This window comes from Eucalyptus grandis, chromosome 5 (genome assembly GCF_016545825.1).
Source record: "Eucalyptus grandis isolate ANBG69807.140 chromosome 5, ASM1654582v1, whole genome shotgun sequence".
Classification (NCBI taxonomy): domain Eukaryota; kingdom Viridiplantae; phylum Streptophyta; class Magnoliopsida; order Myrtales; family Myrtaceae; genus Eucalyptus; species Eucalyptus grandis.
In genome coordinates, this window is record NC_052616.1 from 27492030 (window position 1) to 27518210 (window position 26181).

At 38.3% G+C, this 26181-nt stretch overlaps 1 protein-coding gene and 1 long non-coding RNA gene across 14 annotated transcripts in view; both read left to right on the forward strand.

Annotated features, from left to right (window-relative positions):
• Positions 1–26181, forward strand: part of LOC108959046 (disease resistance protein RML1B-like) — an 88056-nt gene that overhangs the window by 5496 nt on the left and 56379 nt on the right. For 4 of the 13 annotated variants that reach the window (XM_039313068.1, XM_039313070.1, XM_039313071.1 and 1 more), the window contains 4 exons: positions 6–1578; positions 3136–3252; positions 3487–3631; positions 9509–9568. In XM_039313068.1, the coding sequence (XP_039169002.1) occupies positions 6–1577 (1572 nt within the window). In that variant the 3' untranslated portion in view covers position 1578; positions 3136–3252; positions 3487–3631; positions 9509–9568. Of the gene's footprint in view, positions 1–5; positions 1579–3135; positions 3253–3476; positions 3632–9508; positions 9569–12552; positions 12673–12752; positions 12855–14230; positions 14351–14430; positions 14524–14638; positions 17105–17187; positions 17250–17797; positions 17919–18592; positions 19039–26181 lie in introns of those variants that run through there. The other 9 variants (XM_039313076.1, XM_039313072.1, XM_039313074.1 and 6 more) reach the window with 9 other exon arrangements.
• On the forward strand, positions 22072–22950 carry LOC120286200. The gene is made up of 2 exons (XR_005551481.1): positions 22072–22579; positions 22684–22950. It is a non-coding gene; the product is annotated as an uncharacterized LOC120286200 (long non-coding RNA).

Consider the following 26181-nt stretch of genomic DNA (forward strand, 5'->3'; position numbering starts at 1 on the left):
TATAGGTGGCAGAACAGTTGAAAGTCTTGCAACTCGAGGATTGTCCATCCCTTAGAAAGACGCCCAAGTTCTACGCCATCTCGCAACTGGAGAGATTGATTCTTAGATGCTCTCAACTAAGAAAGATTGACAAGTCTGTCGGCAATTTGCAACATCTTGATTACCTAGAAATAATGTGTGAAGCAATTAAGTCACTACCAGAGTCCATCGGCGATCTAAAATCTTTGACAGAGCTAAGAATATTGTCTCATAGAATCTCAATTTTGCCTCCCTCGATTGGTAATTTAAAGGATTTGAAGCATCTAATCTTGGAATGCAGGGAACTTCAAAAGCTTCCCAACTCTATTGGAAAATTGGATTCACTACTTGAGCTAGATGTCAACGGGTCAAATATCAGTCAATTACCTCGTTCTATTGGAAAGTTTGAAAGGTTGAAAGTTTTATGTGTCTCAAATTGCGGCCTAGAAAAGCTACCACGCTCAATTGGGAGGCTCCAGTCATTGGTCAAGTTGGATTTGAGCTCATCACATATTAGGATCTTACCTAAATGTATTGGAAACTTAAAAATGTTGAAGGTACTAAATCTAGAAAATAGCCGCCGCATAAGTGAAATTCCAAAAACCATAGGAATGTTGAAAAATCTGGAAGAGTTACGTGCCCCATATGGAGATCTGGAAAGGGAAATTCCAAGTGAAATCGGGGCACTATCCTCATTGAAAATTCTAGACTTAAGAGATGGCCGCTTTAGGGGATTGCCGACAACCATCAATCAACTTACAAATCTCCAAAGACTTCGGTTACAGGGGTGCGATTCAATTCAACAGTTGCCGGAGCTTCCCAAGAGTCTAACGCATTTAGCCTTTTCACCGGTTTCGCTGACTGCGATCCCCGATTGCTCAAACTTAACCAATTTAGTTGACCTTTGGATAGTCGGAGAATCAATGCAAAAACCTAACATAGAGGGGATTTTGAGATTACCTGCTTTGAGGAAAATGACCTTGTTAGTTGGAAAAATGGCCTTGCCTCCAACCGATTTCAGTTCACTCTCTCAGCTACAACGTCTCAAGATAAGTTGTGTTGAGCCCCAATTTCTTATTGGGCTCCCATCCAGCCTTCAATGGTTGAGTTTGACTGATGTCCGGTCACCGATAGATTGGTTAGTCTTTTCCAACTTGGAGAATTTGTCAAGGCTGCTTCTTTGTGGATATTCGTTGAGAGAGCTTCGATTTGAGGCACTTGGAGAGCTACGGAAATTAAAGCACTTGTATATGGTCGACTGTCTATGGCTCAAGACGTTAACCCTTCCACCTGGTTTGAAGGAGATCCGACATTTGTTCCTGCACAAATTGCCTCTGCTAACTGATATTCAGGGTTTGGGAGAATTGAAATCATTGCAGGATTTGTATATTATGACATGCAATTCCATCAAAAGCTTAAACGAATCCGATCTGTCTAATCTACAGAATCTAAAAAGTTTGTACTTATCTGTGTGTGACTCACTAGAGAGCGTGTTGGGTGTGCCAAAATCTTGTAAACTCATCGTCATTGGGTGCCCGAAGCTCAACAGAGATGGATAAGGTATGTATCATTTGATTAACAAAGATAGTCGATGATGGTAAGTCCATAGAACTATTGTTTTTTGCTGCATCCTATTTTGTGAGTTTACTTTCAGCTAAGTTTTCATCTTGGTTCTGGAACCACTGCTCGTATTCGTTCATCCTGTTATCTCTGATCAAAAATCCTTTTTCATGTATAATGAACATGCGGTACTTCCACTTGCCTCCACGATGGTGATTCTTAGCTACTGGATAATGCGGGGTTGACATGCTTCACGGCGCCTAACTTGCTTAGATAGAAAGCAAACTGAAGATGCTAACAAATGCTAGGTTTTGTTGAAAGGCAGAGGTGATTGAGAGTATTGGTCATACCTTATGGAGTGTTTTTTCAATTTCACTATAGAACAATCATGATTTGTGAGGAATGAAATAAAGGAATTAATGCCTGGTTTGCGAAAGAGTGAATTGTTGATACCTTTTATGCTGTATGAATGATTTAGTTACTTATTTAACGAAGAATTGGAGGTGCTTTTCTAGTTACTTCTGAGCTTTCATTGTTTTTTGTCCGCTTGTTTGCTATTCATTCATTCCCTTCCATCTTAAATTACCAAACATAGTTTGGGAAGATGTTGCAATTCGCTCGATTAGGCATTTACGTTCTTGAATTCTTATTTGTTGTGCCGATGACATGTCTTTTTCTAAATCATTTGTTGATTTGAGCTGGGTCTGGGAATTTGATAACTCTGACTCATTGATGAATTAAATAAGGCAAATCCAATAACCTTGGTTGCTCCCTTTTGTATATTTTTTGTTTCCTGTAGTTCCAGAGATTGAACTGGGATTATCGATGTTGCACAATCAAAGATCATTGTTAGCTTTGCTCCACATATGATGCCAATGGTTATAGTTGCAATTTTCAAGTATTCCCATTCTTAAAGTAGGAGTTTTGCTTCTCTAGCCATAATTATTAGCTCTTTTCATCTATTTATGAAGACTCCTGGAATGCAGTCAACTATTCCTACTGAAATGTCTTCGGGTGTAACGGTGGGGATCTATATGAGCAACTTAAAGTTGTTTGCTGGCCAAACTTTGTATGGCTACTAGTCCTATTATGCTTAGGCGTTCAATGGCTTAATGTACTGGGCATTAACCTTAGCTTTTGTTTGCTGAAGTATTTTTCAGTACTCATAATTAGCTTAGTACATAATCTATTTCATATGTCTTGGTAAGTCAAGTAGTGGACATGTTGGGGGACTGCGACTTGAAAGATCTGCCTACTTCCTCTCATATCCTCGAGTGTGCTTCCTGCATACTTCACGCTGTTTGAGCACTTAATTTACTTTTTCTTAGTGGATGAGGAATTTGTTATTTTGTTGGAAAAAGGAGTAGTTCCTCATACTTAACATGTGCGAGGATCCTATTATTGTTTTATGAGTGTCTTTCCTAGTTGAGTATCTAGACGAGCAATACTAATCTTTGTCGTAGGTTCCCAAGTGTCTATTTTCCATTGAATGCTTTGCTTTTCATGTAACATCAATGTCATCTTGTGGTGGTGAGCATTCTAAACCTCTTTTTGCAGATCAACAATGTAGTGAAGGGAGCTTATGGTCAGAATCTGTAGAATTTCAATGAGATGATGGGATTTCCTGAGATTGTGGGGTTTAACTACCTACCATTGTTTCCCTGATGCATTCTTGTGAGTGAGCTAAATTATGCATGGATTTCGTTCAAGAAAGCTTGTATTGGTTGGGTTTGAGCTGTAGCTTTAGTTTATTCTTTCTGGTGACTCATTACACATTTCCTTTCTCTCTCTTTCTCTCTCTCTGCTAATAATGTGGTTAATGTTAACTTGTTAAATATAATTATTTGATCTTCATGTCTATCATTCTTACATTTGCTGATGAAGTGTTTTTGCACAAGCTCCTCTAAGGCCAATGTCAAATGTTCTTTTACATGGACGTACAACCTTTGGCAAGACACATTGTTGGTGCAGCAACAGCAGTTTGTTTTCTTCAATCCATGTCAGTGAAAGGGCTGAGATGTTGGATAAGTACATTGAAACTTCTGAGCAAGCTGTAAGAGGCTTCTTTTCAACTGCACTGATGTTGTCCATTGTGCAATTTCACATTAAACTTTGTTATTTACAGACTTTCACAAATTTGTGCTTTCTTCTATTGCTTTTGTTTGCATTTAATAAAGGTCCTTTCATGTATGCTAGCAGTTGAAATAGGATAGCTAGCAGCAGCAACTAGGATCCTCCCCCTGCAGACAAGGTGTCCTAATTATATAATTTTTAACAACAGCTATGGAGAATCTCCCATAACTACTGAATTGGCCAAGTTAAAATGGTTGAGGAGTTTCCTTGCGCATTGTAGAGAAAAGTTACTTTGTATTATTCAATAAACTTTAATATATATACATCAAAAAATAAACCCTAAAAGTGGTAAAGACTAATTTACCCTTCTTACTCCTAACACTCCCCCTCAAGCTGGAGCATAAATATTAATCATGCCCAGCTTGTTACAAATATGTTCTATCCTCCCATTACCCAAGGACTTAGTAAAGATGTCGCAAGTTGTTCACTTTGGTTCGAACATGGTAGGAAGAATTACTCCATTTTGCAACTTCTCTCGGATAAAATGACAATCGACCTCAATGTGTTTTGTTCTCTCATGAAACACGGGGTTGGAAGCTATATGCACTGGTAGCTTTATTATCGCACCACGAGTCATGGGTACTAAATCTTTAAAGCCTAACTCGGTCAATAACTGTCGAATCCACACTAATTCACACGTCACTTGTGCCATGGCTCTATATTCTGACTCAGCACTAGAGCGAGCAACAACACTTTGTTTCTTACTTTTCCATGATACCAGATTTCCTTCGACTAAGGTACAATATCCACTAGTTGATCTTATATCATCTGGAGACCCAGCCCAATCAGCATCAGAAAAACCTTCAAACCTGTTATGACCATGGTTTTGGTAGAGAATTCATTTTCCCGGAGCTTTCTTCAAATACCTCAATATCCAAATAATTGCATCCCAAAGTGAGATGTACGAGGGGAAGACAAAAACTAGCTTACTATCGACGGGAAAAGCAATGTGGTCGAGTAACTGTTAGATAATTCAGCTTACCTACCCAGTCTTCTATATCTCTCGGGATTATTAAGAATTTCTCCTCCATCAGCAACTAATTTAACCCCTTGTTCCATGGGTGAATCAAGAGGCTTTGATCCTAACATACCTGTCTCAATGAGCAAATCCAAGACATATTTTCGCTGTGACAGAACAACACCTTTTTGTGATTGTGCCACTTCGATTCCTAGGAAATATTTCAATTTTCCTAAGACCTTAGTTTGAAACTGCTGTTGAAGATAGGTTTTTAGCTCGGCTATACCAACCAAGTCATCTCCGTGATGATAATATCATCAACATACACAATCAAGAATAGCTTGCCTCCCCTTGATTGTTTATAAAAGAAAGAATGATCATTTCCACATCTTGATAGCCCAAAAGACAATACAACCTCGAAAATCTTCCAAACCATGCTCGTGGAGATTGTTTCAAACCATATAAAGATTTTTTTAATTTGCAAACTAGTCCGGACTCCCCCGAGCAACAAACCACGGAGGTTGCTCCATATAAACTTCCTCATGAAGAGTGCCATTCAAGAAAGCATTCTTAACATCAAGCTGAAATAAAGGCCAATTATACGTTGCGGCAAGAGAGATCAAAATACGAACGAAGTAAGTTTGGCAACAGGAGAAAATGTGTCTAGATAGTCAACCCCATACACCGAGCATACCCTTTTGCAACAAGTCTTGCTTTTAAACGAGCAAGAGAACTATCGGGGTTAACTTTTACAGCATACACCCATCGACAACCAATAGCAGTTTTGCCTAGAGGAAGTGGTACTAAGTCCCAAGTTTGATTAATCTCAAGAGCCTGTAATTCTTCTTCCATTGCTGTCCTCCAACCAGAACTTTGTAACGCCTCGGCAACAGATTTGGGGATAGGAAATTGTTCAACGGTAGTTAAAAATACTCGAAATGTAGGAGACACGAGAAGAGTGAGAAATAAAATTTGCAATAGAATGTTGAGTACTAGTACGTGTACCTTTGCGATGAGCAATAGGAAGATCAAGATCGAGATACAAGAGGGGGACGGCTAATGGCGGATCTCGGAGTCAAGTCGACGTAGTAGTGACATGAGGAGTAGGGGAGCGGTAGTAGCATCACGATGACGTCGTGTGTAAACCTGGAGAGGAAGTGGTTTCTCTGTAGAAACTGGTGAAACATTAGGAATAGTAGACCGAATGGTGGTCAAATACAAGTCTTCATCTAATTCAGACACATCAATTGGGACATTATGATAAGGAGTGGATTCAAAAAATGAAACATCAGATGTTACAAAATATTTTCTCGTAATGGAGAATAACGGCGATATCCCTTTTGAGTGCGGGAATAACCCATGAACATACACTTGAGTGCTTTGGGATCAAGTTTTGATACTCAGTCGATGATCACGAACAAAATAGACACAACCAAAGATACGGGGTGGTAAGACAAATAGTGGTTCACTAGGAAGCAAGGTGGAAAAAGGAATACCACCTTGTAGAATAGAAGAAGGCATGCGATTAATGAGATAACATGCGGTTAGAACAAAGCATCGGACCAAAAGGTTTTCGGTACCTTCATCTCAAATAACATGGATCTAGTAACTTCCAATAAATGCCTATTCTTCCGTTCAGCAATACCATTCTGTTGTGGAGTATCAGGACATGAAGATTCATGGACCATACCATGTTGAGTCATAAAATCATAAAAGGATGTGGAAAAATACTCCTTAGCATTATCATAACGAGAACTTTAACACGCATGCCAAATTGAGTATAAATTTCAGATATAAATGCACGAAAAATAGAAAATAATTATGAACGATCTTTCATTAAATATAACCAAGTAACTCTGGAATAGTCATCGACAAAAGTAACAAAATATTTGAAACCTGAATTGGAAACCACACGACATGGACCCCAAATATCTACGAATGAACTAATAAAAAAGGAGATGCTGATCGTTTAACAACTCGAGGTGTATAACTAACACGATGTAATTTGCCAAGTTGGCATGACTCGCACTCTAGACTAGAAAGAGATTGAAAACTAGAATCTAACTTTTGAAGACTACGTAGAGAAGGATGACCAAGACGACAATGGATTTGATGTGGGGACGCAACACTTGTGCAAGCAACTGAAGAAACATCTTCAAGTACATACAGCCCCCCTTCCTCACGTCCTCTACCAATCGTCTTCTTCGTAGCCAAATGGAAGACACAAGAATCAGGATAAAAAGTTACTGAACACTGAAAGTTTTTGGTTAACTTACTAACAGACATTAGGTTAAATGGAAGTTGTGGAAGATAAAGCACGAGGACAAAGGTAATGAAGGATTTGGGTTAAGCGTCCCAATTCCCTAACATGTGTAGGTGACCCATTGGCTAGAGTAACTATGGACGAAGATGGAGAAAAAGAAGAAAATATACCGAAAGACGACATGTGATTAGAAGCCCTGAATCAATGATCCAAGGACGAGAAGTAGCCGAAAGACATGCGGTAGCATTACCGTCCGAGCCAAAGTAGCGATGGAAGAAACAGGCTGTGAGATTTGAGACTGTGTGTACCGAGCATATTCCTCACTAGACATAACCACCACCTTGTCTTCAGATGACTGTGGAGTAGGGTCAATATTAGACGCCGTATTAGCAAACTGGTGCTGCTACCCTGGTCTTCCATGTAGCTTGTAGCAAAATTTTTGAATATGACCAGGTTTGCCACAGTAATGACAAACTCGGGTAGTTCCCGAATTATCAGTAGATATATGGAATTGTCCATAAGGATGCTGATTACCTTGACCTCTCCCTATTCCAATGCCTCGGCCTCCTCCTCGGACACCACGCCCAATATACCCGCCACGGGTTCCTCCATCACTCCTATTACCACTACCAGTTCGAGTCTGGGACACAAGGGCTGAACTCCCCACCATAGATGATGTATCCTGAGAGGACTCACGAGATACTCGAAGAACTCGAGCAAATGTATCGTGAGTGATGCTATATTCTCTCCTCCAAGAATCGAGACCTAACATTTTCACACTCGAACCAAGACATCCTAAGAATCTCATTACAGCCAATTGTTCCCTTTGACGTTGCATTTGTTGAACATCAGCTGAAATAGGGAGAACAGCATTCAACTCCTCATACAATCTCTTAAAGTCTGCAAAGCATTGAGTAATAGAGCGCCCCTTTCTTTCAAATCGATAAAACTCCTGCGATAACTCATAAATCCGTGACAAATTATCTTGGCCAGAATACAGCACATTCAAATACTCCCATAGTTCTCTCGTATCAACATGAGTTACCATGTCAACTATATTACTCTCCATAGAATTCAACATTTGACTAAGAATGCGTGCATCAACACCATCCCAAGTTACATCATCTCCGGGCTTAAACTCGTTAAGTGTCTATGTTGATTCCTTTTGTCAAAGTAAGCTTCACGATTTTCTTCCATTGATAGAAGTTAGCACTACCTGCGAGCTTCTTATCAGTAATTCGATTAGATGAAGAGGAGATCACCTCAGTCATCATAGTATTACTCTTCTCATTATCTCCATCAATTGCACCCTTCGAGGGATCGCCCATTTTCCAAATAAAAATAAGCAAACTTCGACCTTAGCTTCCGTCAGACAACTCAGCCTCAATAATTCAATAACCCAATATTACCACTACCAAATAGAATGATAGAAGCTACCACACAACTTTCAAATCATCAAATAAATAACTGCACTATACCCAAGCAGCAACTTGCTTCATCACACGTCTCAAACAAATAAATCAGCCAAATCAGCAACTTTAAAGCAAATTCTAACCGTACAAAATCATCCCGAAATCATCCCGATGAGTGCTATTGCACTTTGTCGCTACAGCAACCCACAAGATCATCCCAAAATCATACTCGCCGCTCTTGCTTTCTCTCTCTAGGGTTTTCCCTCTCCTTCACCGATCTCACGTACAAGAAGTGGCACAGCTACACCACCAAATCCAACCAGCATAGGGTCATCAAAACCCCTGGGAGGCCAGCAAATCACACAAGCACGAGCGTGCTGAAGTCGTGCAAGCGAGCCGAGCGAGTGCGAGCGCGCCACGCGAGCAGCACAATCAAGCCGTGCAGGCAGCGTGAGCGGCGTGAGCCGAGCGAGCCACGAGAGCTGCGCGAGCACCGCGAGTGAGCCTCGCGAGCGAGCCGCGCGACCGCGAGTGAGCCTCGCGAGCGAGCCGCGCGACCACGAGTGAGCCTCGCGAGCAAGCCGCGCGACCGTGAGTGAAGCCCTAGTCCGGCGAGTCGACGGCGGTCCGGCGAGTCGACGGCGGTCCGGCGAATTGACGGCGGCGAGCGGCTCCGTAGTCTAGGTTAAGCCCTAGACTCTGATACCATGTAGAGAAAAGTTACTTTGTATTATTCAATAAACTTTAATATATATACATCAAAAAATAAACCCTAAAAGTGGTAAAGACTAATTTACCCTTCTTACTCCTAACACGCATGAATGAGAGGATTGTGAGATTGTGATTAAAAATATTTGAAGCTTTTCCCTTCTAGAAATTTGAAATGGGTGATCAAATGTCGACTAGATTTTCTATTCTGGCCATTGATGGCATTGATTTTGTCAGCAAACTGGAAAAAATTTGAATACTTGAGAGTAACGGCAATTAGAAAATTACAGGTTTCAGGTATATTCTCAACGGCAGCAACTACAACACTTGGTAGATCTAAGCGTATAATGTGAACTTGATCATTTTGTTAGTATGTTAGTGTTTACTTCGTTAGAATGACACATTTTTATTTGTTTCTTACTGTGTTATTAACTCCATGTCTATATCAAATGCCAGGCAAAAATAACTGATTTTGAGAAGTAGTTAGACATAGTGGCTACTTTGTGGGCCAAGAAGTTCTGGTGAGGTTCGTTGTCTCACGCAACTCTTACTTCTGACTGTGTAAACTAGATTATGGTGGAATTTCCTTTTCTTTCCCCAAGTTGATGGGAAAGTGGTGGTTATTTGCTTTTTCTATGACAAGCTACCCTTTCTAAGGACTCCAACAATTTGGTTGAGGGTTACCTTGATGGACAACCTTGTGCTGAAAGTGCGAGGTTCTTGAATCTTGAAAATCATTGCAGTTACCACAGAGCAAATTACATCAACATTCATGTAGTAAGAAAGTGAATTTCCTTCTAATATGCTTGCTTTGCCAATTTATGGAATTGAAAGTGTTGGTGCGCATCGCTAAATAGTATGGCTTGTTTATGCTCCCCATGTTAGTAAATTTTGTCATTTAATGGCACAAGGAACATGCTGATTAGGTGTAGCATCTTGCACGTTATAACTTATTCATCGGTTTTGTCATGGAAAAACGTTGATATTACCTCCCATGTTTGGCGGTCATGCATTAGATGCTTTCAATTGGCTATCTTGAAATGGTTAGGACTTACCTGCATTTAGGTTCTATTTAAAAATTAATCACTGCTGTGGATCTTTCTCTTGTCCTTTGAGAAAATGCAAGAGTATAGGACGAGGTATTGTTTTGCTTGTTATTCTATTTCAGAGCCTGGTTAATGGTATTGCAAAAAATGTAATAAAAGAAAGGTGGAGATGTGTCTAACTCAAGAGTTCTTTTGTTTTGTGTTTTTTGAAACTGTTTCAAAAAAGTGACAAAACAAAGGTGGAGATGTATCTAATTCAGGAGTTCTTTTGTTCTCTTTTTTAAAACTGTCTCTAAAAGGTGACAAAAGAAAGGTGGAGATGTTTCTAATTCATGAGTTCTCTTGTTTTCTCTTTTTTAAAACAATTTCATATTAGTTGTTTTCAATTTTTCACTAAACACTTAAGGGAGCTCAAAGCTGGTAGTACTATCTTTTGTGTGTTCCTTCATTCGAATAGGACAATGCTTCCTTGCTATTGTAATATTCTTCGGAAAGCAATAGTTTAATTGCTAACACACCAAGTGGGAGCAAATCTTTTAACAGAGTTATTTAAACAAGAGTGAATCTGACAATGTCGCGGTAAGAAATTAATTTTAGAAAGAGTAAACCATAATTTGAAGTCTAAATCCATCTTCCCTTCATGCAATATTGAAAGGCTCTCTTACTTCTATCTCTCAACTAACAAACATGTTGAGATTTAGATTGGATGTGACTCAATTCCATGGTCACCATCTTATCTTCAGCTCTTTAATAGATCCATGTCCTGAGGACATTTGGTCCAATGGCAATATAATAAGTGGGTGACCTGAGGATTCTCGTTGACTTTGCTATAGCTAGTATCGATTTGTATGCATCCTTCATTTTTCCTTTTGTATATCAGCTACTTTTAAACACTCCGAAGGCAATCACTCGTTTGGAAAACCTGTGGTGCCCAATGGTTCCATGTGGTTTTCATCTTGTAAGCAGCTAATAGCCCTTGCCTTCTTTGGATAGAGTCCTTCCCCGTCTCTTTCATACCAGCTAACTGTGTGTGAGAACTAAAGTTTGATAATCTTGTTCTCGTCTGGTCACCAGTCTCCGTGCAAGTGGTAAATTGTACATCCCAGTACTTTCTGCCATCAACAAAGTTTCGTGCTTGCGTGTTGTTATTTTTCATATCTCTGTAGTGCACAAGAATCTGCTAGATTTATTCCGCACCATTAGTCATTCAAAAAAATCAACTATGAGGTAGCCAGGCATCTCAGCCTCTCTGCCAAAACACAAACAAGGCGCACAAGTAGTAATATGTCCTAACTCCATGTGTCTCTGCACTGAGGTTTTCTACCTCAAATAGGCTACATAAATAAGGTGTGCTATCTCTCTCAATACGAAAATCCAGGATTTGAATTGATTAATCATTTTAAATTGGGCCACCTTGATGCCACAATTACTTCACCTCACCACTCCGTTCGGCCACAAACATATCCTCTTATTTAGGCTCTAGTTTATTTGATACTCAGCTAGGACCCCACATAATGATTGAAGCAAAATGGCCGATTGGAAAGTGTGCTTCATACCAAAGTGAACCTCCCATTTTTCGACATTCACTTTTCCAACCTGCAAGTCTGTACTCAGATAGCTCACTGGTTGAATCCTAAATTTTCTTTGAGCCCCAGAGGAACGGTTAGATGTGCTATAGCAAAGTGACCTGTGATCGAGCATGTCATTATGTGTGTGCAACGAGGATGTGTCTATACTACTGAAAGATTGAACCATAGCCTTAGAACTAGAATTTAAGATTGAAATTCAAGTTGAAAGCTTCTCGGTGCATGTACTTTAACTAAGTATTTTTTCAATGTGGAGTTCTTTCTCATTTTATCCCTTGAAGTTCTTTTTACTGTCATTAAAACACCAATTTTTTACTTCACAGTTTCTCCTTTTCATTTGGAATCCTTGACAGTCTATCAGTCATCTTTCATGTGTGATGTGAACTAAAATTTTCTCATAATCTTATCATGCCAGAAATTTGCATGTTAAAATATCTTCTTGCTCCTCGATGTTCTCTTAGTTGATCATATAAGTCCTTTTAATCTTAACAAGGCAGGTAGAGGATGCGGTAGTCTTATTCTTGCTATACTAGGAACTACTTTTGGTGCGCTTGACCGAATATGGAATATTTGATTGTCTTTTTTCCTCCACAAATGCACCTCTGGAAGCAATGTTCCTAATAATCTGGGTCAGTGCTTTGGAGAACTTATGTTGATCTCAATAATTGTGCAGCGGTTTTAAATTTGGACACCTGAATATCGCCAGTAATATTATGCTTTGATGTCTGAAGGTCCTATTAGAAAGCAAAATGGGGTGGGATTACTGTATTGGGCTTTAAAAGCTAAGACCATCAAAACTTCTAAGACGCAAAAGATAATAATAGGTGCCAAACTGACCGGTTCTTAGGGTTCTTTATTGTGGATGCAGACACTGCTTGCTAATTTTGAAGTCTCTGAAGGCATATATTTAAGAGCTCACATCGAACATACTGATTCAATTTGTTTATGGCTGGGAGCAAATGTTATGTTGGAGTATTTGTGCGAAGAGGTACTCGAGTTGAAGCAATGTCCCTTTATCTCCAATAATGATGTCAAGTATCTTATTTATTGAATTAATTCATGTTACAGGCCACAACTCTTCTACAAAATAACCTAGAAAATGCTAAATCAAGTTTAGAAGTTCTTGTTGCTGATCTAAACTTCTTAAGGGACCAAGTGACAATCATACAGGTAAGTTGGAATTTTTTGGGAACTTGGAGGTCCCTGTTTGTTTCAAGTTGTTTACCGTGTCAGCTTGGGGTAGGTCTATTGTTGTTGAACTACTGTTGTTGTGGTTTTTGTAACGGGCTTGAGGCTATATATTGGGGAGGCATGTTAACTTGTAACAACCTGGAGGGTAGTAATATCGCACTTATGTGAACTTGAAAAAATTTGAAGGTTGTTGTAGGACCGTATTCTTTAGTTTTGCAACTTGAATCAAGGTAGCACAATGTGTACTTCTGGAGACTTTGTTATCCCCATTTTGACTAGGTGAATGAATTATGTGTTGCACTGTGATCGCAAGCGTTAGATGACAAGTGATTTCGGTTAGGTTTAGTGAGATTTGCTGCATTACAACAAGCTTGCCATGTAAAACGATTTTGATTGAGAACCTCTTGGGCTTGAGTTTTCACTTTTTATGTTGTGCGGTATTTTTGAGTTGATATATGGTCTATCTATTTTTGTCTCATTTCACCTTGGTCATGCATGTTAGAAAGAACCAATCTAAATTTGAATTTGGGGAAAAACATGGAGAGATGTATTTTTTGCCCAATAAGGCATTTGCATTCTTGAATTTTCATTTGTTGTGCTGAGGATATGTATTTTTCTTTTTCCTTTGCTATTTTTAGCTGCGTCTAGGAATTTGAGTGATTTTGACTCTTAGATGAATTAAATTAGGCAAATGCAACAACTTGGGTTGCTCCCTTTTGTATAATCTTTGTTTCCTATAGTTCCAGAGATTGAACTGGGATTATCAAATGCTGCACAACCAAAGATCACTATCAACTTTACTCCACATCTGATGAGAATGGTTATAGTTGCAATTTTCAAGTATTCCCATTATGAAAGTTGAAGTTCTGGTTCTTCAGCAATTATTATTAGCTTTCTTCATCTATTTATGAAGATTCCTGGAATGCAGTCAACTATTCATGCTGAAATGTCTTAAGGTGTAATGGTGGGGATCTACATGAGCAACTTAAAGTTGTTTGCTAGGAAACTTTTTCAGGCTAACAGTCCTACTTCGCTTAGGCATTCAATGGCTTGATTTACTGAGTATTAACCATAGTTTTTGTTTGCTGAAGTACTTATTCCCAGTATTCATAATTAGGTTAATCAAAGTACATAATTTATTTCGTAGATCTTGGTAAGTCAATCAAGTGGTAGACATTTGAGGGACTGAAACTTAAAAGATCCGTGCCTTCCTCTATATTTTGGGATTGAAACTGAAAAAATCCATGACTTCCTCTATATTCTTGAGTGTGCTTCCCACATACTTCATGCTATTTGATCACTTAATAATAGGTGCCAAGCCGACCAGTTTTTATGGCTCTTTATTTTGGATGCAGGCACTGCTTGCTGATTTTGAAGTCTCTGAAGGCATATATTCAAGAGCTCACATCGAACATACTGATTCGATTTGTTTATGGCTGGGAGCAAATGTTATGTTGGAGTATTCATGTGAAGAGGTACTTGAGTTGAAGCAATGTCCCTTTATCTCCAATAATGAGGTCAAGTATCTTATTTATTGCATTAATTCATGTTTCAGGCCACAACTCTTCTACAAAAGAACCTAGAAGCAAGTTTAGAAGTTCTTGTTGCTGATCTACAATTCTTAAGGGACCAAGTAACGATCACGCAGGTAAGTCAGAATTTTTGGGAACTTGGAGGTCCCTGTTTGTTTCAAGCTGTTTATCATGTCAGTTTAGGGTAGGTCTATTGTTGTTGAACTACTGTTGCTGTGGTTTTTGTAACAGGCTTGAGGCTATATATTGGGGAGGCATGTTAACGACAACCTGGAGGGTAGTAATATCGCACTTATGTGAACTAGAAAAAAATTGAAGGTTGTTGTAGGACCGTATTCTTTAGTTTTGCAGCTTGAATCAAGGTAGCACAATGTGTACTTCTGGAGACTTTGTTCTCCCCATTTCGACTAGATGAATGAATTATGTGTTGCTCTGTGATCGCAAGCGTTAGATGACAAGTGATTTCGGTTAGGTTTAGTGAGATTTACTGCATTAAAACGAGCTTGCCAAGTAAAACGATTTTGATTGAGAACCTCTTGGGCTTGAGTTTTCACTTTTTATGTTGTGCGCTAGTTTTGAAATGATATATGGTCTATCTGTTTTGTCTTGTTTCCGCTTGGTCATACGTGTTAGAAAGAACTAATCTAAATTTGAATTCGGGGAAAAACATGGAGAGATGTCTTTTTTGCTCGATGAGGCATTTACTTTCTTGAATTCTTATTTGTTGTGCTGATGATATGTATTTTTCTTTTTCCTTTGCTGATTTTAGTTGGGTCTGGGAATTTGATGATTTTGACTCCTGGATGAATTAAATTAGGCAAATGCAACAACCTGGGTTGCTCCCCTTTGTACAATCTTTGTTTCCCGTAGTTCCAGAGATATAAGTTGGATTATCTGATGCTGCACAATCAAAGATCACTATCAACTTTACTTCACGTCTGATGTGAATGGTTGTAGTTGCAATTTTCAAGTATCCCATACTTGAAGTTCTGATTCTCCAGCAATAATTATTAGCTTTCTTCATCTATTTATGAAGATTCCTGGAATGCAGTCAACTATTCATGCTGAAATGTCTTTAGGTGTAAAGGCGGGGATCTATATGAGCAACTTAAAGTTGTTTGCTGGGCAAACATTTTCAGGCTAACAGTCCTATTCCGCTTAGGCATTCAATGGCTTAATGTACAGAGTATTAACCATAGCTTTTGTTTGCTGAAGTACTCATTCTCAGTATTCATAATTAGGTTAATCAAAGTACATAATTTGTCTCATAGATCTTGGTAAGTCAGTCAAGTAGTAGACATTTGGGAGACTGAAACTTAGAAGGTCCATGACTTCCTCTATATTAATGAGTGTGCTTGTCACATACTTCATGCTATTTGATCGCTTAATTCACTTTATCTTGCAAGATGAGGAATTCATTATTTTGTTAGAAAAAGAAGTTGCTCCTCATACTCAACATGTGCGAGGATCCTATTATTGTTTTATGAGTGTCTTTCCTGATTGAGTATCTGGATGAGCAATACTAATCTATGTGTAGGTTCTTAAGTGTCTGTTTTCCATTAAGTGCTGGACTTTCTGTGTAACGTCAAAGTCATCCTTTGATGATAAGCTGTCTAAACCTCTTTTAGCAGATTGACAATATAGTGAAGGGAGCCTATGGTCAGGCTCTACAGTGGGATTACCTGAGATTGTGGGGCTTAACTACCTACCATTGTTTCCCTGATGCATTCTTGTCAGTGAGCTAAATTATGCATGGATTTTGTTCAAGAAAGCTTGTATAACTGCATTGGTTGTGTCTCAGCTGTAGCTGTTGTTTATTCTTTCTGGTGGCTTATTACACCTTTCCTCATCTTGCTCTCTCTCTCTCTCACTTTGCTAAGATGTGGTCATTGTTAACGTGTTAAATAAACCTATTTCATCTTCGTGTCTATCATTCTTATATTTGCTGATAAAATGTTCTTCGGCAAGCTCCTCTAAGGCCATGGTCGAATTTTCTTTTAAATGGACATCTAGGCTTTGGCAAGTCACACATTGTTGGTGCTGCAGCAGCAGCTTGTTCTCTTCAATCCATATCAGTGAAAGGCTGAGCTGTTGAATTAATACATTGGTACTGCTGAGCAAGTTATAAGAGGCTTCTTTTCAACTACACTGATGCTGATTGAATTCCATTGTGCAATCTTGCATTATACTTTGTTATTTCCGAACATTTCACATTTTGTGCTTTCTTTTGTTGCTTTTGCATGCATTTAATAGAGTCTCTTCAGGTATGCTAGCAGTCAAAATAGGATAACTAGTAGCAGCAATGAGGATCCTCCCATAACCACTAAAGAGGCCAAGTTAAAACGGTTGATGAGTTTCTAATGCATGAATGAGAGAATCGTCTATGGCCATTTGATTAAGAGAAAGATTAAAGAAGTAAAATATTTGAAGATTTTCTCTAATAAAAATTTGGAATTGGTGATCAAATGTCTACTGGATTTCCTATTTTGCACATTGATGGCATTGATTTTGTCAGCAAAAGGGAGAAATTTGGAATATTTGAGAGTAACGGCAGTTAAAAAATACAGGTTCTGGATATATTCTCTAAGGCAGCAGCTGCAGTTCCTTGCCTTCACTTTTTCGATGAAATTAACCCCATTGCTCCAAAGAGGGATAATAAGGGGTTCACTGACCATGTCATCAATCAAGTCAGTTTCTTGCATTCATAGCACTTATAAGGTGGTCAAGTGAAATATATTCAATGGTATGACTCACTAATGGTTTGTTATTCATTGGTGCAGTTTATTACTATATTAGATGGTGTTGAAGTTTTAACCGGTCCATTGCTGTTTGCGCAAACAAGGTAATGATTTCATCTTACATGGCAACAAAAAGTACACTTTTCCAATATCACACTAACTGTAAACTACTATTTGAAGTTGCACAGCCATTATGAATGCTTTGACAAACATTTTCTACCAAGCATTTAGTATGGAGACTGTTATTAACCTTTAAGGCAGACTATAAAATGCTAGACTTGACTTTTACTTGATTTAGAACTGTTTAACTTTGGATACACGGTATTGGATAAACTACATATGTATCCAAGAAGGTAACAAAAGATGGGATTGCATAAATTTTCAGTTGCTGAAGTAGCATAAAGCTAGACCTGTGCCTCTACAACAGCATCAATATTCTGATAGTCTTGTGATGTCGAGCATAGGGCGATTTCTCATATCTGTCATGACATCTGTGGCATGAGGTGGTCTTTTGTTTTCCTTTAGGAGTCATGAGTTCATCTATCTCTTAAATAACTCCAATTCACTTTCCTTTCTTGAGATCCTGTTTCTTTATTTAATAGTTGTCCAGTTATGTGCTTTTAGTTCTAATCGAGTTGCATTTGGCGTGAAGTAGTAGACCATGACTTACTTGATGGCGCACTTCTGAGACCTAGCAGGCTTGAACACTTCTATTCTGTGATTTTTCTTCAATACAAGAGAGGCTGGATATCCTTAAAGTTTTATCACGGAAGGTAAAAAATTAGCTTCCATCCATCTGCCAGCGCTTGCTTTTAGTTTATTTCATCTCTGACATGGTTCGAAACGGTTTGTACAGATCGAAATTTATGAGATTACTTTGTTAAAGAACTTTATATCCGCATTGCTTTTTGAGAAGATGCATCAGAAAGATTACATATGAACAGAGAATTGTTAAAAAAAGAAAAATAGAGAGAGAGCTAGGAACAGAGTCAATTTGAGCAGCTGAAGATCCTGTTTAGAACTCGAGGCATCTGACACAATACTTTTAGAAGAAAACTTTGTAAAAGGCATTGTGGGTTGGATCTACAACCCGCTTGGGTTAGACTTAGGTAAGTTTCAAAATGTGCAATAGTAATTCACTTTCAACCTTGGACCTTGAAACTGATAGATTTGACACCTACTGATGTTGCTCAGAAAAAAAAATGAAAAGGCCTTTACAGCTGATCCCATGAAACAGGACTAGGACTTACCTTTGGGTATCATTTTGTATAAACCTTTCGAAGACATTGTCATCCCTCTCTTTTTCTTTTCTTGAGACTAATTAGGAAGATATTGCACGAATTCATTTAATCCTATTATACCAGTTCAGCATAATCAGGCAGTTAAAATGGCAACAATGGGCATCGCTGAAGTTTTGCTAATTGTCTGCTTCAATGCCCTTATGCAGCTTCCTTTGGCCAGCGACGTGGACTTGGACGCTACAGATCATGATCTAATCTATCTAATCATAATCAACGGTTCTTCAAGCTCTGCTTCCCGATGCACAGCTGCAAGCGGAGAGAGTTATCAAGCGCGGCAAAGATAGTAATAATGGACTCTCTTTTGAAGTTTGCTGCTTCAAAGGCGAACCCGTCAATCTCAAATGCCGAGAAGAGAAGACTCCATACAAATTCCTTTCATTCTTTGAATTCTATCATCTCTCCCCAAAACTACAAATTGTGTATCTCCAATCAAAAAATTTAACTGGGGATTCTGATAGTTGCTTAAAACTCATCTTTGTACGTCAGTAGATCATTGATTAGCATATTTCCTCTGAATAGTCTACCCGGCCTCATAGTTTATATGACTATTAATTTTTGTGAATCCAATAATGTCAGACACGAATTTTGAACAGTGAACAGTTGCTGGGGTGATCCCTTTGCATTAGAAAATCGAAGAAAGGGGGATGAAAAAATTGCCTTTTTGCCGCAGCTGCTATTTCCACAGCTTCTTTGGCTTTGAGCACCGCATTCAAAGTGAGGAGACAATTTTTACTACTTACCAAAAATCGACGAAAGCTGTAAAACAATATCTTTAAATCCTTTCATCTCTAATTATGATAAACTAGTGCCTCTACACAAATGTTGTTCATTTGAGAAACTACAAAGCGCAACAAATCGTGGACTCAATATCTCAGCGTTGGCGAGGGACGTGGAAAATTCTGAGCCTGAGTACTCCTAGCCGGGTAGAACAATTTCTTCGGCGGGTCAATGGTATGGTCCACCATCTATTTTGAGAAACTCCTTATCAACAAAATTCTAATGTAATCTTCTGCACTATTACGTGCGCATTGTTCGTTGTCATTAAATAAAAGCGTTCAATGAACTATGATATGATATTTGATTAACAAAATTCATCGGTACTTTGGCAGTGAGTCTTTATGTGGATATGCTTTTTCTTTCTTTCTTTCTTTTGTTCTTAGCTTGAAAGAGTCTTTATGAAACTGTGGTCTAATCGAAGTAATTCAAATAAATCATGAATATATCAAGGCACAATAGCATGGGTGACCAGCTTAAAAACGAGGCAACGTGAATTGGAGAGACCACTTTTTAATTGATTTGATCGAATTGGTCTTTTATAATTTGGAATAGTAGTCCATTTCTCTTAACTGGTCAACATAAGTACTATAGATGTCATTGGTAGTCAATGCACTAAAAGAAATTAAATCGAGAGACTTTGTCACTCAATCACTATTTCTATCATCCGCGGAAAGTATGCAAGTTAAAGCTGAAACCTTAAGCCTGTTAACAAACTTACTGAGGTCCAATCTCATACAAAGCTTACCCTGTTATGAGCCGACTAGATAAAGTAATTTTGGCCCAAATAAACTAAAATATATCAATTGTTCTATAACACATCAACTATTTGATGTCAAACTATACAATCGCCTTGGTGTATTACCTTAGATTGGGGAGCAAAAGGAGGAGAGGGAAAAAAAGAAAAAACCAACAAATTTGTATGACGTGTTATATGAGGAATTTCCAGAGGAGAATGAATAAAATATTCCAAAATATTTGAAGCAAAGAATAGCTTAACTTGCTTGAAATAATTAGTAAATGGAAAATATTTTTGTTATTGATAACAATTTATGTTTTAATATTTTCATGGACAATGGAAATATATATTTTGTTCATTCATTTTTGTAAGTGATTATTTTAAAAATATATTTTTCAAATTATTCATCTTTCGCAAAACAAACAGTGTTTGATACATGAATTGATGCTCCATATATCTGTTATTTTTCTTTAGACATCATACGATGATGAAAAGGGCTGTGAAATTGGTAGTTGTGGTAATTCAAGTCAAGCTTTGTTGAAAATGACGTGATGTTTGCTTTTGTTGAAGAATTAATTCTTTTGTGTATGCTCATGTAAATTTTCTCAGTTTTTCCCGGACGGAGTTCCATAATGGAAGCAGAAATAAATGAAGACGCAATGTCAATTGGGAAGGCATTTTGTGAAGCTGAGCAAAGAAATTTGCGCGATGAATTTGATAATGAAGAGCCAAATAGCTGAAGTCAAAGGTGCTTTATTTGGCATTTTGCCTTGTTGAATGTTTAGCCGCCTAAAATGTAGCTAGTTGTAATAAGATCATTTTTAACTGAATCGAGTCAATCGCCTTTCTTTTTCTTTTTAAACATAACAAACCTATAACAAACTGTGAACTCATGTATAGAAATAAATTGTTGAAAAACGGACGTGTATTTTGGCACGATTGCGTACACTCATTTTATCGCTTATGTAATGGACGAAATAATTACATCACAAGGTTAATGTGAGGATTGTGGATCTTTTTCATCTCCTGTGTAAATAATTGCCACCTTTTGAATGTATACTTTATTTATAATAAAAGCCTACAATTATTTCTGCGAACAGCGGGAGACCAAATGGCAATTGAGTCTGATTGGGCTTTGTGTGGAGCTAACGCGCCAAATAAAATCACCTCTTTTGTGAATTTGACCACTTAAATTATCTTATCATATAATTTTTCAGTAGTTGACTTCTAGCGCTCCTCGACGCATGCTCCCTACTAGCCTCAACAACCGGCCTTTTATTCCCATTGGCCTTAAGGAGTCACTATTTCTCCATTTAGAAGTAAAATAGGCTTACGAACAAATTTAATTGATGCAAATAGAATAATAAACTGGTGGCCTTTCATTTTCACATCCAGTAGTCTTCCTCCGCGCGTGCTTGCACGTTGCCTTCTAGCCTTTATCCTGGGGAATTTGCGTGTGTAGAAGGAGCAAAATCTCATATGCATCCGATGTATAGGGCTTACTTCATCTTAGCTATTGGATTACGTGGGTGTTCATATTATTTAATGTGCTGAATTTTATCTAGGGAGGCATTAGGATAAGCGTCGATATTAGGATCCCGTGATTCACCCAATGATTGAATTTCATAATTAAATTAAATGCAAATCTGTGGTAAAAAAAATAAAATAAATATGATTCCAATGGATTCGTTTGCCTCTTCCTTCTCCCTTCTTGTTTCCCAATTTGAGGTGCATCATGAGAAGCCAATTTTTTTATGTGAAGTTAATTGTTAATACTGATAAAATATTTCACATATGTCTGTTTTGCATTTATGCAATCCCATAATGTTAGATCTCAAATTCCATGCCCACTTTGAATATGACAAAATAACATATTCAGGACATGATGACATTATTAAATGTGGTGTCAACTTCTCCAGGAAGAAAATATAAGATAAATTACTCCTTAACTATAGAGAATCTCATGTTAAAAAAAAACCTAAAGAGAATCTCCGGTAAATCTGTTCACCCGCCGTATGCGCATGGTGCGGTTACCCTCCTAAATGACCCAACTGCCCTCACTTTTTTGACGAATTTCCTTAAAAAAATATCCGGACTACGAAAAATCCCCTACCCTGCCATCACTCTCTCCCCTCCGCCACCTCGCCGTCGCCGTCGCCGTCGCCGTCGCCGTCGCCGTCGTATCCCTTTCTCGTGCCGTCACCCCTCGTCTTCGAGCCCCCCTGCCATCGCCTGCGCCGATCGTTTCGCGTCCCATCTCGGTCTCTCTCTCTCTCTCTCCCCGTGTTTCCTCTTCGAAGCAATTATTTTGTCAATCTGAAGGGCTTTTTCACTAATGAAGGAAGGCCGCATGTAACTTATAGGCAAACGCAGCGAAAGTGAGAGAGATCTCTCTCCGTTGCTTTATCAAGTTACTACGAGGATCAGACTCGGACTTCCCAAGTCACCGGGCTGACCCAATTCGGAGATCCATCTCTGCATCGTCCTTCCAGAATGAAGAGAAAGAGGGAGGAAAAAGAGACGGCGACGGCAGCTGGCACAGGCCGCAGCCGTGACGGCGGATCGGGGAGGGTTACGAGGTGTTCCTGAATTTAGGGCTTTTGCTTCCGCTAGGCTGAAGGTGCTGGTGAAGGAGAGACGTTTGTTGAAATTTTGGATTTTTTTTTTTTTTTTTTTGTGGGGTCTTAAGAGTACTTGTGGTGATTGGTGGGATGATGCTTGCAGGCTGCAGCAACACAAGCTGGTCGAGATGAAACTCCTGGCTCAACAAAGGGATCTTCGGGTGTGATGTTGTATTCTGTTCTGTCAGTTTGGCGTAATCGCTGGCTTTCTCTAATTCGTATTTTTTGCTGGCAAAGGTTTCCTGACTTTATCGATGCTAGTTTTGGGATTTGTTATTATCGACATCCCTACAGATATTTGTGTATAATTTCTCATTGACTGATTCTTTTGTATCGCTATATCTGCTCTTGAATTCGCTGTTGAGTTACATTTTGTTGTTCATTTTCTTCGTGCGATCACAAACAAAGACCCGTATTCAAATGTACTGCTGAATATCATAGACATTATCCCTCCTGTCGGCCCTTGTGCTAGCACCGGACCTTGTTTATTTCTTTTCTTTTTCTTTGGTTTTTTTGGTATAGTATAACCAATGCAGTGTTGAAATGTTGCGCAATGGTTAACAAGGAGGTGGGCGTACGTGCATGTGTGGGTAAAGAACTTTGAATCATTTAAGTGTGCAACTTTTTTCTTGATTCTTAGGAGGTATAAAGACATGATTAGAGATATTGATACCAAAGGCTTAATCACGATGAATATTTAGTTTCAGGAAAAAGAAATGTACTAGGTTGGGACAGACAAGTAACACAACAAGAAGCTTGTCGGTTCTGAGTTCTGTCTTCGTAGTGCATTGTTTATTTAGTATCTTACATTTTTCATTAATGGAATGGGCATGTCCTCAATTATGAAGGTTGCTACACTCTCTTGCAGTTTTCTTTCTCCTTATTTCTTTTATCTAGTTTCTGTTTATCTAGTTCAACTTAAACCTCTTCTCAAATTCAAGTGAGCTTTACTTTTCCCCTAAAAAAGGATGAGAAATCGGCTTACTGTTGCAGTTATTGTGATCTAATCTAAAATAAAAAGTTTAAACAAATCCAGATGGTCAGCACCTCTTGATGTCTCACAATGAATTTCTCTTTACATTGACCTGATAGATCCGAGTGCACGTGGTTCTTTGTTCCCACAGAACTTGATCACTTTGTTAGTACGTTATTGTTACTCTGTCAGCCTGATACTTGTTCATTTGCTTTTTACTGGGTTGTTAATTCAATGTTTATATTAAATGCCAGGCAAAAAATTCCTGATATTGAGAAGTTTTTAGACATAGTCGCCACTCTACAGGCCAAGAAGGGTTCTGGTGAGGTTCGTTGTCTCACGCAACTCATACTAATGACTACGTGAACAAGATTTTGGGGGAATTTCCATTTATTTCCACAAGTTGATTTTTAACAAGAAGCTGTGGATTTTGGTAATTTAGTTGATGGTTGTCCAATTCACAGGTAATTAGAATGAGAAAGAGACTTTACTTCTTAAACGCTTGCTTGGCCCATTTATGGAAATGAAAAATGTCAATGCACATCACTAAATAATAAGCCTTGTTTATGCTCTCCACGTTAGGAAATTTTCTCATTTAAATGTACGGGGAACATGCTGATTGGGGGTTGCATCTTGCATGTTATACCTTATAAATCTTCCTTATACTTTATTGCATCAAATGGTTTGTCATTGAAAAATGTCCGTATTATCTCCCATGTTTAGCAGTCGTGCATTAGAGGCTTTCAATCGCTTATCTTAAAATGAGTAGGAATTATCTGCATTTAGGTTCTATTTAAAAACGGAATCACTTCGGCGGATCTTTCTCGTCCTTTCAGAAAGCGCAAGAGTATAGGAAGAGATATTGTTTTGCGTTTTATTCTAGTTCAGAGCCTGGTTAATGGTATTGCGAAAACTGACAAAAGAAAGGTGGAGATGTATCTAATTCTGGAGTTCTTTTCTTTTCATTTTTTTAAAACTGTTTCACATTGATTGTTATGCTCTTTTTGCTGAACCCTTAATGAACTCAGAGCTGGTATTAGTGTCGTATATAGAACAAAATAAACTATTCATTTGTTTTATGTGTCCCTTCATTTAATTAGGAGAATGCTTTCTCGCTGATTGAATATCCTTCAGAAAGTAATAGTTATCAGGCAAACATCTTAGTAGAGTTATTTACATGAATCTAACAAACTTGGGGTAAGAAGTTAGTCTTAGAAATTGTTAATCACATGTGAAGTCTCAAGCCGTCCTTTTCCTTAATGCAAGATTTAAAGGCTCTCTTATTTCTATCTCTTGACTAAGAAAAGGCTAAGATTTGGATTGGGTATGATTCAATTCCAATTCCATGGTCACCACGTCTTATCTGCATCTTTTCCGGCATATCCATGTCCGAAGGAGATCCAGTCTGAGGGCAACATATCGGTAGGTGATCTGAGGATTCTCATTGACTTTGCCATAGCTAGTATCTGTTCGTATGCACCCTTCTTCTTGTTTTTGTTCTTCTAAAAGGTCGACCCCATGGCAGTCATCTTCTTTTGTATCTGGTGTGATTGGTAGGAGCCTTTCACTGTTGCTGGACTCCTTAATATTGGAATGATAGTCTCCATTACTGTAACATATTCATGTGGTGATAGTATAGCCACAAGGTGGGCTGCTGCAAGTGATTTTTGTTGCAAGAATGACTCATTTGATGATTTGGCTAATTTTGTTCACGATCTTGTGGTGATTTGGGTGTTTTGGTTGTTTAACCAAATTCCTTTCCTGACTGACTCTTCAGAAGTTTGTATCTTCAATGAGCACATATAGCAAAGTTTATCCCCACTCCCGCAATCTGTGCATTCTTACCATAAAAAGCCTGTATTTATTTCCCGGAATTACGCTCATTTTATTGATGAGTGATGACCAAACCTCACCTGGTCCACGGCAAAAAGTTGATGGAGAAATCCATCCCCTATAAAATTCACCCAATCTTCACTAAAAAGACAGAATTGCTCCAAATCATTCTATTGCAATTTAATTGGTAGCCCCAAATATATTTTAATGGATGATTTAGTTACCATAATTAAGAATTTCACGTGTTCAGTTTTTCATAATTGTAGGTATTTCAAATATATTATTAAAAACACCATTTCTTTATTCATTGTTAGATTTTTCTTCCATAAAAATTATTTGTGTAAAAAAGAAATTTCCAAGATATCTAGTTTGTTGAGCAAATTTAAGGATAAATTTTCAAGTAGAATCTAGAAAAAAAATTATTATATAAATAATTTTTTAACACAATTACTTGTTTACAAATTTTCAAGGGAAAATTTCAAAAAAGGACCCGAAGTGTTATTGTTTTCTCAAATGAGGGCCCGGAATGGATTTTGTTTCAAATAAGAACCTAAAGTGGCCTTAGTTGTTTCAAATAAGGGCCTGAAGTGGCGTTGGTTGTTTCAAATAAAGACGACCGCCGATGCGAGGCGCTAAATTTTCCAACTAGCCAAGGGTATTTTTGTCATTTTGCATTTCACCTTTTTTTCTTTCATTTTTTTTTTTTTTTTTGGTTCTTCTTCTTCCTTTTGCCAGTGATGCCCACAAAGGGCTAAGCAAGGGTCGCCCCCACCAGCGAGGGCCACCCACACTGCC